General features: G+C 39.8%; 1 protein-coding gene across 3 annotated transcripts in view; it reads right to left on the reverse strand.

Annotated features, from left to right (window-relative positions):
• Positions 1–14447, reverse strand: part of tbc1d15 (TBC1 domain family, member 15) — a 65760-nt gene that overhangs the window by 12809 nt on the left and 38504 nt on the right. For all 3 annotated transcript variants that reach the window (XM_086009321.1, XM_086009323.1, XM_086009324.1), the window contains 5 exons: positions 9075–9177; positions 4386–4577; positions 4087–4215; positions 630–733; positions 125–219 (listed from right to left, as the gene is read on the reverse strand). In XM_086009321.1, coding sequence (XP_085865447.1) covers positions 125–219; positions 630–733; positions 4087–4215; positions 4386–4577; positions 9075–9177 — 623 coding nt within the window. The remainder of the gene's footprint in view (positions 1–124; positions 220–629; positions 734–4086; positions 4216–4385; positions 4578–9074; positions 9178–14447) is intronic.

The raw sequence follows: 14447 nt of genomic DNA on the forward strand, positions 1-14447 counted from the left end.
AAAGTAATAAAACACTCCATAACTCTCATCTTGGTCAGCATGAGCATTCTCAGTCACAGAACTATTACAACTTCAATTTGAAGACTTGTTTTTTCCCCTCAAATTAAAGAAAAGGTCAGTTTACCTATAAGACTCTTGTAATCTTTCAATCTTGTATTTCTTTTCTCTTGCTCTTCGCTGACTGACTTCCACTGTAGCTTCATCCTGAAGTACTCGTCTCTATACATGTGAAATAGAAGCAAAACCTAAAATGTGCCGATTGTTGCGCCAACCAGACTTGCTGTTTATTTAGCATTGCAAAAGATCAATACTAATACCATGGTTATTAAATGTTTTATTAAAAATGTAGTTTTAAATATATGATCAAGTCCACTAAAGCAGAAGTAACACTAGAATTTATGCAAGTCCTTTCTAATTCCTACCTAATGCCAAACTCTGGGTATTGTGGCCTGGAACCTGGTTCCCTTCCTCCACTCACAACAAAACAAAAATACATGCTGGCTGTAAACAGAATCTGCAATCTCCCTGCACAGACCCTAGAACAGGCCAGCAGGGGTCCAGAAGTATCGCACAGTAGCACTCATTTTTTTCAAAACTAAGTTACGTGTAGAAGAATGAAAAGAACTCACGTTTTCCTTTTGGTTAATAGTCGTCTGTCTTCTTTTGTACTATCCCATGGGAAATAATCTAGAAGAAATTTCCATGTCACTTTTCTTACTGCATGGCAAAGGCCCTGTGAGAGAAATACATTAAATACAGGAACAAATTCACATATTTGTAAAGGAACCAATCCTTTTAGTGATCTAACATTGGTATCCTTTTCTGTTAGTCTCAGTCCAGTAGCAATCCATCAAGGCTATATTAAAAATATATGTAACATATTGCAATTTTTCTGCAGTGAGGGACAAGCAATCAAAATAGCTTACAGATAAAAGTAATTTGCCTCTTTCCTTCTTTACCATATATTTCTTAATTTGTTAAAAGGTTGGGGAAAATTGTTTAAATTTAGGATTTTTATTCAGAACTTCCCTCCAAACTTGCCAAAATTTCCACTATTTAGTTATTTTGTTTTCTTGGTTATTTTTGAGAAACAAAAATAAAAGAAATGCCACTGTTTGTACCATTTTGAATGCATTACAATATGCGCTAAATAAACAAGCCCTTGAATACAGAAACCTATATTTCTGCCATGTTACATCAGCAAAAGTTAGAAATCGTGCTTCACTTTTTGATGTTTTATACCAAAAAAAAGTATTTTGTACTGTTTCCTGGCGGTTTTCTTCTTCAGTAATTTCTCATCTATACAGAGAAGTACAGGAAAGGGCCCGAGTTACAAACAGGCTGGGTGAACGGCAAAATTTTCCGTCAATCGTGAAAAATGTCTGGGAGCTGTAGACTCTGATACATACTGGGAATTGTAGCCTGCTACCCTGCTCAGGTTCTTCAAATACTAGCAATGGCTCAGGAAGCCCATGAACTCAATCCCTAGGCTTCTCAGAGGTGTACAGGCTATAATGAAAAACAGTGGGCCGTAACTTGCGGTCCCTATGGGTGTGTACAAGGTGTGCGCACGCGCCCGTAGGGGCCGCGCAAGTTCCAGGTTTAGGTATGCGCTAAAACCCAGAACTTGCGATCTGTCAAGAATCTTGACAGATTCTCCGCATCCCCGGGAAAAGGGCATCCGTGGGCAGGGAGTTGGGCTATTTGCATAAGGCCTGCTTTTACCAGCGTAAGAATTTTGAAAAAAAATTTTTCCCCAATAATTTATACATTAAAAAACCTGTGAAATTAGTTAAGTTTATTTTTAGCCCCTTTAAATTATGTAAATTTATTTTCAAAAAATTACATTTTTGTTTTAAATATTTAATTAAACAACATTTTGATTAATTTTAAATGTAATTTAAAAAAAAAATTATTTGAAAAGTACATGTATTTTTGGAGGTATTTCCTTTCATATTTATGAGGATTCCATGCATACGGAATCCTAATAAGTATGAATGGGGAGCCCTTTCTTTCATTGGTTGGACCGGCCCATGTGATCCACGGGGCACTTGCACACCGCCTGCACCCTGGGATATGTGGCCCGCTACACAGGCCTACGCATAGAGGCCCAGGAGCGAGAGTGCTCGAACCTCCAGGACCATCAGGTAAGTTCATAGATTTTTTGCTGGTCGGAGGCATCTGCCCACGGGAAGCCTCCGACCGCAAATTCAGGGCCATTGTTAGACCTATATTAAACACAAAAAATATTATTGTATCGGTAAGTTTAATTATTTTCTTGTAAAAGTGTTACAAACCCTATTTATAGTATTAAGATGCTCAGGTTAGAGAGAGTCCAAGATGGTGGGCAAAAAAAATTTCAAAAAATATCTGGAGGGACTTCAATTGTTTGTCTACTTTTTTTATTAGTAGGTTTTGATCATTACTCATTGTTGGTTGTTTTTCAAATGTCATTACTACTTTTTAATTGGAAAAACTGCTTTCACTCATTTTATTCCCTATCTGTTCAGTTGGTCAGAAAACTGCAACAAGTCACATGAAATTTGAGCTAGTCAGCTGCAAGCTTTGCATATCAAGTGCAAGCCTGAAGTGTGACAGTTAGGTGCATATTAACACAACATTTTTATATGAAGTTGCATTTTTGTGTGCCTGTGTCCAAGATGCTCTTGATGTCACATGCATATTTCTGCATCGCAAAGTATAAAAAACTAGTCTGACTTCCAATTCATCTGAGGATCTGCTAAGAGCAATCAACATTTAATTGATTTCAAGAATATAGAACAATTAGATATCTTGGCCTTATAGGGACACACACCTGCATTTTAGCAGAAGTACGTGTTAAATGGTATAATGCTTCTTCTGTCCTTATAAAATAGCACATCCTCCGACCTAACATGAGCAGCGCCACTATATCTGACTAGCTAAATCACCATTCCCTCCCACCTCTATGGATACCATATTTTATTCATCCAAAAAACCTCTTCACTTTAATCATGTGTGATTAAACTCACTAGAACTAAATATTGCTTCATGGGCTTCTTGAGCCACCGCTAGTATTTGAAGAGCCTCAACAAGGTAGCAGGCTACAATTCCCAGTATGTATCAGTGTCTACAGGTCCCAGACATTTTTCACAATCGACAGAAAATTTGCTATTCACACAGCCTGTCAGGGCTTGCTGTTTGTAACTCGGGCCTTTTCCTGCACTTCTCTGTATAGATGAGAAATTACTGAAGAAAACCACCAACAAACAGTACAAAATACCTTTTTTGGTATAAAACATCAAAAAGTGAAGCATGATCTCTAACTTTTGCTGCTGTAACTTGACAAAAATATAGGTTTTTGTATTCAAGGGATTGTTTATTTAGCGTATATTGTAATGCGTTCAAAATGTTAAGCTACATGTGTGCACAATCCTACTTGTGAAAAGTAGATTTCACAGAATACCAACTCACTTGTGATTTATTAAACTAATTTACAAATGTGAGTGGCATTTCACCCTTGACATGCAACAGTTTACCAAAAAAAGATTCTTAGATCCATGAAAGGAACTAATCTGGCCACTATAGCAATCCTGCAGCAGTGAAAGGATTATCTCATCATTCATGTAGTGTCCCTTTGTGTGCGATGACTCAATTGAGCATTAATGTGGGAAGACTACTTTGCTTCCAATACCATACCACTGGCTACAGATTAAAATGGCATGTTATCAGTCAACAGTGTTCATCACCGCTGATTTCACTTCACGTTTGACCAAAAATAAAGAGGCAATTTATAAATGTGAGTTTTCTAAATGAAATTATCCCTCCCCGTGCAGAATAATTCATTAGCTAACACTCAAATATGCAGGCTGGCCATGACAGATATGATATTTAACGGCCATGAGCTATCAGCACAAATGATGAAATAATTATATACCCTTGTTCAGAGTTTGAGAATGGCTAGGAAATACAAATATTGCAGTAATTGAGCAATTGTTTTTTCCATTATCTACTATGCTGGTTTAGTTTGTGTTACATGGCAAAAATAAAAATACTGGCCAACAAGCTTGCTGTACTAATTGCAACAGTGTTAAAGGTTCCAGTTACCCCCTTGAATATGATTTTTTTCAGGTTGTCTGGGTCGAGGACTTTTCCTTCTGCGTCCATATTCTGCGACCAGCTCTCAGCAGAAACGGGTTCTCCTCTTTGAATTTCAGGCCTTGTTCCAAGGTCAATCTGAAACAGATGATATTAAAATGTAGGCTTTTCAGTTAATCCTACTCCAGATTTTCTTTACAAGCAATAGAATAGCTAAAACGCACATTAAAAACTGAAAATTAAGATATTTAAAAACCATTGTGCTGAAGAAGCGCAAGTAGTGCAGGTTTGACACCAAGAGAACTTACTCGTGTGATGACTTCAAAACCTGGCTCCTCCTGATGATTAATTTCCAGACCCGAAATAGATTCACTGAGATCCATTTCAGATGCAGGTCTTTGCTGGGGTGTGGTCTCATAACCACGAAAAGCATCCAGAATGTAGTTTGTAACTTTGGAAAAGCCTCCTAATGTTGTTGTATATGGATCCTTCTTGAACTTCTGTAAAATGAACCCCATTGTAATAAATTACACTATAGTGATGCATAAACATGCCCGAAAAGATGCATCATTTAACAATCACTAAAACATAATGGGCCGGATTTTGCGACCCCCATGGGTGCATATGTGCCCGTAGGGGCCGCGCAAGTGCCAATTTCAGGAATGCGGAGCGCATACTCTGAAACCCGGCACTTGCGATCTGTCAAGACAGATCATCCGCATGTTCAAGAAAAGTGTCTCTGCGGGGGGAGTGTTGCGCTTTTTGCACAACTTCCGCCTGCTAAATGACCGTCAAATTCTTGCGCCTGATAAAGACAGGCGTAAGGCCTGCTTTTACCAGCTTAAAAGTTAAAAAAAAGTTAAATGAAATTTGATAACTCATTTAAAAATACTCTTCAAAAAGGTAAGTTTATTTTAGCCCCGTTCAAAAATTTTTATTTTTGTTTAAAATATTTAATTAAATGGCATTCTAATTAATTTTAAATATGTAATTAAAAAAAATTATTTCATGTGTTAAGTGTATTTTTTAGGTGATCCCCATTCATACTTTTGACAGTTCTGTACATCCAGAACTGTCAAAAGTATGAATGGGGAATTCCCTTCTTCCATTGGTTGGGCCGGCCCACGTGATTCCAGGAGTGTCGACGAACTGCTTGCGCTCCTGGGATACGTGGGGCTCTGCCCGTGCGGACCTGGAGAGACCCAGGAGCGCAAGTCGCCATTCTTCCCAGGCCAACAGGTAAATTCATGCACATTGTTCAGGTTGGAGGCGTCCACCCGCGGGAAGCCTCCGATCGCCAATGTTGGCCCAATACCATTCCATTTCTGCTGAATCCTGGGCAACAGTAACATGGTGATACTTTAACTGTGCAGAAATATGAAAAAGTACTTATAAAACAATTGGGAACAATACAAATATTCTCTAAAAATTAATTATTAATAGGTGCGTTTTGTGTATGCATAATACTATATACAATGTTAAGATTGTAGAGAGCCTACACTGTTGCTGATTGCTTCATATCTGAACAGGCTGGGGCTCTTTTCTCGAGAAAAGAGAAGACTGAGAGGTGGCCTGATCGAGGTCTTTAAAATTCTGAAGGGGTTGCATAGGGTAGACAGAGAAGATGTTTCCACTTGTGGAGGAGTCCAAAACTGGGGGGCCATAAATAGAAGATAGTCACTAATAAATTCTATAAAGAATTCAGGAGAAACTTCTTTACTCAGAGAGTGGCGAGAATGTGGAACTCACTACCACATGGAGTGGTCGAGGCAAATAGCATAGATGCATTTAAGGAGAAGCTAGATAAATACATGAGGAAGAAAGGAATAGAAGGATACGTTGATAGGATGAGGTGAAGGAAGACCGGCAGAGGTTTTGTGTGGAGCATAAACACTGGTATAGACCTGTTGGGCTGAATGGCCTGTTTCTGTGCTGTAAAACACTATGTAATTCTATGCAATATCAACCTGTATCAATCAGATGCCAGCACTCATCCATCCCAACAGAACCCGAATGAGATTACTGGAAAATAATTTTCAACTCATTTCAGTCGCTGTGATAGTTCCCCATTTCCTCCTCCATTCCAAGTAGTTTACCCAGTCTATCGTGTCACTGGTAACATGCCAAGCTCCTCCTCCCTCGAGTACTCCAAATCTGCGGCACTCACTCCATGCTAGGCTCGCTCTAAGTGCCTCAGTTCTGCTCCCTCCAACTGAAGCCGGCCCCCCATGTTCCAACCTTGCTCCTTCCCTTCTGCCACCAGAGAACAGTGGTGGCAGGGAGCTCTTTGGCAGTTTTCTACAGACCTGCTGTTAAATTTCACCATACTTCTACCCAGCATTTTTCGTTAGATATTTAAAATGTAATCTGGCTGTGCCCCATCCAAGGACAGAGGATAATTAAAAGAATCCAGGGTGATCAATTTGATGATGCGCATCCATGTGTTGCAATGTCTGCATGCCTGTGGGAGATCAGATACTGAAGAACGCTGCCTTAGTGAAGCTTGGCTCCTCCTTTTGGGCTTAAATGTTCTCACTTTGTCGTGTTCTAACATAGCACAGCAATGCGCACTTTCCAGTGTTAGCTAAAGTGATGGTCTGAGTAAAATATTTCATAATAAATTGGTAACTGCAGCACAATTTTGAGACACAAGACAATTGAAAAGAATATTGGCTTGCATAACTTTTTTTTTTAAAGTACTGGTTTTGCAAAATTATACGTACAAAAAGGTTGATGAAACTTGACAATTATGTAACTATATAAATAGAAGTTGTTGACAGTTGAATATACAATTATGTATATTCTTAATATTTATCTATATACAGGAAACTCTTGTTTAAACGGCACCTAAATATCCGGAATTCTCTATTAACCGGCAAAATTCATACTCCGAAAAAAACATCTCAATAACCGGCAATGTTGCCGAGTCCGAGTCTCCCGCGGTGGCCGAGTTAGTCAGTGGGGGTAGTTCTCCAAACTGCCACTACTCGGCTTCTTGGCGCTGTCGGAGGTCCGAACACCTCAATAACAGAAGTCTGACTCTTTGTTTGTTAAAAATAGCCTCGGTAGATAACCCTCTGCGTCATCCGGAATTTTTAATCAACCGGCACCATCCCGGTCCCGGATACCAAAGAGTTTCCTGTATATGTACAGGAACCTCTCTTTTAACCAGCACCTAAATATCCGGAAATCTCTCTTAACCGGCAAAATTCAGGAGTAGGTTCAGGTAAGTTTTACTATATATTAGTGGGCGTGTAACCGGAGTTCCTGCACCTGTGGCCGTGCAGCAGGGACTCCTGGATCTGTGGCCGCGTAACCGGAACTCCTGCACAAGTGCCGTGTAACCGGGGCTCCTGCACCTGTGGCCGTGTACGGGGCTCTCGTACCTCGGTAAGTATACCTCTCTGTAATCCGGACTTTTTGATCAACCGGCACCACGCCGGTCCCGTCAGTGCCGGATAAAAAAAAGAGTTTCCTGTAGTCACACTATCTGTTTCTCATGCACAGCTATTCTATTTCTATATATACAAATAGTAGAAGCAAATACGATGCAGAATTTTTATTTATGTAACTACAATGTTTGAGTGTTATTTATTATTTACAAGTGGATCTCTTCTGGAATTGCTCATGGTAAATCTTGTAAAGAGTTTTATTCCATGCATTGCACAAAATATGCTGCTAAAGGGGTGATGTCCCTTTAAGGCAATTTTAGTTAAGCAAACAGAAGCTCAAGTCATTCAGAATGTAATTGTTTCAGTTACATGTCAGGAGTACCCAGCATTAAGCTAGTGGCTTTTCAACTCGCTCCCCTTTCTTTTTTCCCCAAATGATTTGCATCTTGTAACAAAGTGGTAACATCTGACATGCACTGGTGTATGGTTTTTAATGTATTACTAGCAGATCTGCAGTGGCACTGCTTATATTGAATTGGAGGATATGCTATGCAACATACAATATGATATCAGGGCTATTGATTTACAGCAACTGAATAAGACAAACTGTTTTGGACTATAGAGTAATGTAGGAGTGCTAGTGATATTTTGAGCTTGAATTCTACAATTACATGGAAAGTATAAATCAGTGGTCCTGATTATTAAATGTGTGTTTAAATATGTAGTTAATGATATTTCAATTTAACAAAAAAAAGCTAAGGATACAGAAGAAATCATTTCCCCCTGGAATTTTGGGCAAGGCTGCATTTATTGTCCATCCCTAATTGCCCCAAGAAATGGCTTTTACAACTGTTGCTTCCTAGGCCACTCAGAGTCAGAGTCAATCATTTAAAGGAACCCCTACCTGGACTGGCTAGGGGTTCCCTTCACTGAACAACAGTAATGCGCCTACTGGATTTTTCAACAGTCCAGAAGCTTTCACTTGTTCAGTGCTAGCCCACTGAAGAGCATTTCATTATTTCATCTGCGATGGCCAACAAATATTCACATCCATTATAGTAAGGATGATTCTATTCATGTGGACAAAGCAGGTGGTGTTCGGGAGTCAGTAAGGTTTTTGAATAAGAGACTGCGAGGTGTCGGCCTGGGGCCCAGGAGTTGGAAGCTAAACTGCAGGAGGTCAGTTTTTACAGTTAGAAGTTGCCTAAAAAGAAAAAAAAGATATTGCAAATAGTAAGTCAGCCCATGATAGGGATAGGGCACCTGTTTCCACCCCGCCCCCCATTTTTTAACGAGAGAAGCAAGATTGAGTGAAGTAAGTGGAATTTGCTTTAATGGTTACTTGTTTGTAAACTTTGCAGCTTAACAATTAATATTTGGCATTGTATCAGTGTCTCCCTTTGGAAAGATTGGACAAGTGCACATGAGGACACAAGAAAGGCATGATATCTAGTTCAGATCACAAGGGGGTCCCTGTTGTTGCACCCCTGGAGTACGCTATTGTACAATTAAATATTGGGCAGTATGGGCACACTCTTACACCCAAAACTCTCAGAAAAAGTAACAATTTAAAGTTATACATCTTAAAATATGTCATGCACTTACATGCACTAAGCCAACTGCGTTTTCCTCAAACAGGTTCTCAAAAGACTGAGAAAGTGCCTTACTGTTGTACGCAACGAGGAGTACTCTGTCATCGTGTGATGATCTATAGGAAAACAACAAAAAGTTAGTTCACATCACTCAGATTTCTTTTACGTTTAGTTGGGATGGCTGTGTTCATTTGGTTCAACGACACATGCTGCCAAATCTAGCTGCACAAATACAATTCATTTTCAGTTTTCAAATCAAAATTATAACTAAGATGACAAAAAAAATTACATTATGCACGATCGGAAGAAATACAATTTAGAACACTCGGGATTATAAGACCCGTTATTGAGAAGAGTCAGAAAAGAAAGAGCTTTACAATGGTATTCATGCATGAGCTATTTAACTTTAGTATACAGATGATGAACTGTTTCAACATCCTCAGATTGAAATTAAGTCTTCAGTATTGACACACTCCTTGTGCACTTAGCTGCACCTTCACAATGGTATCTGCTGTGCCAGGATAAGATTTTACAATGGTATTATTCTCCAACCCTTGAAAGATAATGGTGCTGGAAGCCAAGGCTAAATGAAGAAGCATCATGGGGGGAATTTTAGCACACTAAAAATGGGTGGGTTGAGTTTGGGGGTCAGTTGTTAACATTTTTAAAATCTGAACCCCAACTCCAACCCACCCACTCCCAGGTTTTACGGAGGTGGGTCAAGGGGGGGGCAGCCAACCTGCTCCCAGGAGAGGGGGTGGGGGTTTGGCAATTTAAATATTTTAATGAGACTGAAAGCCTCTGATTTAACCCACTTTGTTGGTTTTATAGTGGGCGGCCGGGTTTCCCAGGCCTCTGGAAACCTGGCAGCTGAAGTGAGACGAGGACAGCCTTGGGGAGAAGGTAAGTGCCTTCGCACCACTACTTGTGGGCCAGGAGGAGCAGGAGTGCTTCCCCCCGGCTCCTCAAGCTCCCCCACATCAGACATCCCCCTATACAAAGGCCCCTGGGGTCGGACCCCACCCACCCCCCCCAAACCGGGTCATGGATTGGACCTACCTGGCCCTGCTCCCCGCCCAACTGGAAGCTAAGCCCGTCAATCAGGCTGACTTCCGGGTGGGGAACCTGCCAGGGCCAAAAGTCGCACGCTGTGGCGTTAAAATGCCACAGCATGCGGGGAAACCCGGAACTCCGCCCCCATCTACGTAACCCACCCCTCTTAATATCCAGGCCCGTGTTTCCATGCCTAGCCTCATAAATGCTGAAGATATCCATCACATCTGAAGGGAATTATTTGTAAAAAGGGTTTATTATGTGGTTTTACAAATGAGGATTGTTCTAAAGACCAAAATACAAAATTGTATATATTTATGCAAAAACCCCACCGCAGAAATAACACAATTATATACAAAACAAACAGGTTTCACTATGTATTTGTAGCTTTGGGAGATCCAGTTAATACCACCAATTTCCTTTGTTAAATTTTTGATGGTCAAAGTGAGGGTAGTTAGTGCTGTTGAATGGTATACTTTCCCAGTAACAGCACCAAGCACTCCCAAGATCAGGTACCGCACATCTAGACAGCAAGATCTTCCCCAACTCTCAGAAAACCCCTTTCCACTGCACCAGTGTGGCATTTTCTTCTATTTCCCACAACCCCCATCCAGTCTCCCTGACTGAGATTGCCAATTTGGGGCAGTTTTATGCATATGCGCACTGGATTAAGATTGGCCAAGCTCATTTCGCATACCACCCTTGCAGCAGGGGAGAGTTTTATCCCAGCAGTTTGGGCTTAAACGGAACTGAAGTCCCAGGGGTAAAAGGCCAGTATCTAACGCGCTGCACTATCCAGGGTATATTTTAAAAAGAATATTCAAGGACAAGATCATTGTAGTTCTTCACCCTAGAGTACTCCTTTGAGCAAAATCTGCTTTGAATATAAAGATCAGGCATTGACGGGCTTTAGTTATGCCCTTATTTGAATATTACACAAGCTTTAGAAAAAGCTTATTTTTGCAGCAGATTTTTCATAATTAAATTTATCCGGAAGACTCCAAACTGATCAATTTGCTTTTTGCTATTTCTGTCTTTCAGGGTAATGATGCTAATCCAAATGCTGCAGCAATTTAATTTCTTATTGCGTGTAGCTGAACAGTTATACATTAGATTATCTCATCTCAGCTAGACTTACTCCATCCATTTCTATTATTGAAGTTGAACGATAAGAACTTTAATAACTGAAAACTGTTGGCAAACTTGGGATAACAGGATGCGCTTATTTGAAATGAGAAATCTGACATGGTATTTCCATCTAAGAGGCAAGCTGATACGGCATACAGTTGAGGTGGCAGCAGTTAAACAATCACCAACTCATTTTACTGCGGGCAGCTGGGATCATAAAGAACTAACCAGACAGATTCAACACAAAACTGGAAAAATGAGTAAGCTTTGTGAATCATTATGTTGAATAGGAGCTCACAATCCACAAGAAAGCTTAAAAACTATAGTAAACATGTTGGCCCAGATATTCCGATCCCGACGGGTGGGTACGCACTGTGCACCCACCCGTAGGGACATTGGAAATGCCGGTTTCAGGCATGCACTGCGCATGCGCTGAAAACCGGCATTTCTGATCTGTCAAGAATCCTCTTGACAGATGCTCCGGCTGCCCGAGAGAAGGGCCTCTGCGGGTGGATAGTTCTGCTTTTTGGAGACCCTCCGCCTGCAGAAAACCCTTACAATTCTTACGCCTGGTAAAAGCAGGCGTAAAGCCTGCTTTTACCAGGATAAGAGTTGAAAAAAGTTTTAAAAAAAATTCCCTGATTTATCATTTAAAAATACTTTTTAAAAAAAGCTAAGTTTATTTTTAGCCCCGTAAAAAACTTTAATTATTTTTTCCAAAAAAATTTAATTTTTGTTTAAAATTCTTAATTTATTGTAATTTCAAGTCATTTTAAAAATGTGATTTAAAAAAAAATTTATTTAAAGTTTTACTATGATTTTTCACTGATCTCCATTCATATATTCGACAAGTCTTCCTGTCAAATGTATGAAGGGAGATTCCCTTCTGTGATTGGCTCCCCATGGCCCACGTGATCCCAGGGACGCTGCGAACTACCTGCGCCTCTGGGATACGTGGGCCCTGCACTTCAACTTTGGTGAGGCCCAGGAGCGGAAGCGTGTGCGTCCCAGGAGCCCTCAGGTCAGGGCGCAGATTTTTCCAGATCGCAGGCCTCCGCCCGCGGGAGGCCTACGATCGGAAAATACGGGCCAGTAATAAGCTCCATAAGTGGCTGTAATTCATGTGTTAAAAACTGAAGAACAGTTACAGAATCAACAAAGCCAATGTTATTTCAAGCTCAAACATTTAGAAACTTTGGCTATCTTTATAATCCCAAGATATTAACATCTTCCCTCCCCATCCCAAAGCACGCACACAACTATTTATATGAACAATTAGCTACATTTTTTGGGATGGAGGGAGCGAACAAAAAGAAACAGTCAGAAAGATTGATTAATCACTGCTTCAAGCTAAAATGCATATCATTTTTCTGAGGGAATTAATCAATCTCCCATGGTGTTGCACATGGGAGTCAAGACCAAGTACAGTCTTCAGGTCACGGTCGGAAGGCAGGCGTTAGTTGAACCAGGGCGTGCGGAGGTAATTCAGTCCCTATTTTAAGGTCATGTATTCCATCCTTGTTTTTTACATACTTTGATTTTATATTATTTGTAGTTGAATAGCAAAATTTATGCAATGTGTAAAGCGGCGACTAAAGCTGGTTGGAGTATAGCAGCTTCTCTGAAATATAGGCTGAGAATTTGAGACATAAAACAGGCGCTACCGTGTCACCACTAGTGACAAGTTTACATAGCTGGGTTCCATTATATATGTGGACACAGAAAAGTGTGACAAGAGCGTGACAACAGAAAATAAAGTTCTCTCACCAGGAAGGGCACACAGAAGCAAGATTTTTAATATATTACCATAGATACATCCCCAGATTATCCACATTAGCATGTTGCAGCTGTCTCAACCTCGAGATTCAGACGATTACAATATTCAAACAAACGACTACCAAGCTCCGTTATGAGGTCAGGCATCCAGACAATTTCATGCGTGATCAAAACTAGTTTTTTTTTAAATCACATTAAAAAGCTTTTTATGCAAATTTTAAGTAGTTCCTCCCAAAAAACAAATCAAGGTATAGAAAGATTTATTAAGATTGTTTTATATAATCAATTCCACAAAAAAAAGGCACTCTTTTTATTTTAAACTCTAGGTCATAACTTCCTTGATTATTTACTTCACTTTTTATTCCTAGATCACTCCCATATCAAAGCACAGCCCCACGCCAAGTTCCTCATTCATTCAGGCCCCATCCTCTGCCCAACATGAATTTCCCCTCCTTTTCTAGAGGTACCACAATTTGAAGCCTTGGCCTGCACAGCCTGTTGCTCATTCATACCCAAACCAAATCTGTCCTAGTATAGTCATGGAACTAGGCTCGGAAATGAAGCATAAAGAATGACTTTGAAAGGGAAATTAGCAGTGGATTTAAAGAAAATACAAAACACAAGGTAAAGAAAGAAAAATAAATTCAAACAATTAAAAAAAGAGGCAAGAATGATGAAAGTACGCAACTGATTGACAGTTAGACAGAGACAAAGAAAGAGACAGAGGAAAAGACATATAGAGACAGATACAGAGAAAGATACAAACTTCATGGCAGGCTTACAGAATGGCAGACATACAGACAATAGGATGCAAAGGAAAGGACAGACTTACAAGAAGTGTGAGAAAATCTCAGAAAGAGATCTGCAGATAAAATATCTCTAAGAAAGTGCAAAAAAACACAAAAAAAGAGAAAAGAATTAAAGAGTGGGAGACAAGCAAAAATAATGTCATGAAGACACAAATTTTATTGATCTTTTTATCCTTCAACAGTTGACATGGAAGATCAACTGGTATATTTGTAAACTTAAGTTAATTACTAATGCCAAATATTTTAACAAGTGATGGATCTTCTAATATAATTACTGTCTAAAACTCTCACTGTAGGCTTTCAATTTTATCAAATTTAAGTTTGTCTCAATATATCATCACTGCCTGCCTCTCATCCACATCTCTCATATAAACATTGTCAAACAATTTATATGAAATGCTATCAACATTTTGGCACAAAGGTTGAAGGGACAGAATTAGTATTCTTAACATATGAACAGTTTGCAAATTAAAACAGAGATTAAATTTTAAAAAAGGTACATCAGGTTAGGAATTCGTTTAAAACTCTCAAAAAAAGGCAAAAACCCATATGCGGCATGTAGAGGTGCAATCACATACAAGGATCTGAAGAGGGAGGATGGTAGGAGAACAGAGGGCCTT

Source organism: Somniosus microcephalus, chromosome 16, assembly GCF_052327205.1.
Source record: "Somniosus microcephalus isolate GS21.2 chromosome 16, FLI_Smic_1.0, whole genome shotgun sequence".
Taxonomy (NCBI): Eukaryota; Metazoa; Chordata; class Chondrichthyes; order Squaliformes; family Somniosidae; genus Somniosus; species Somniosus microcephalus.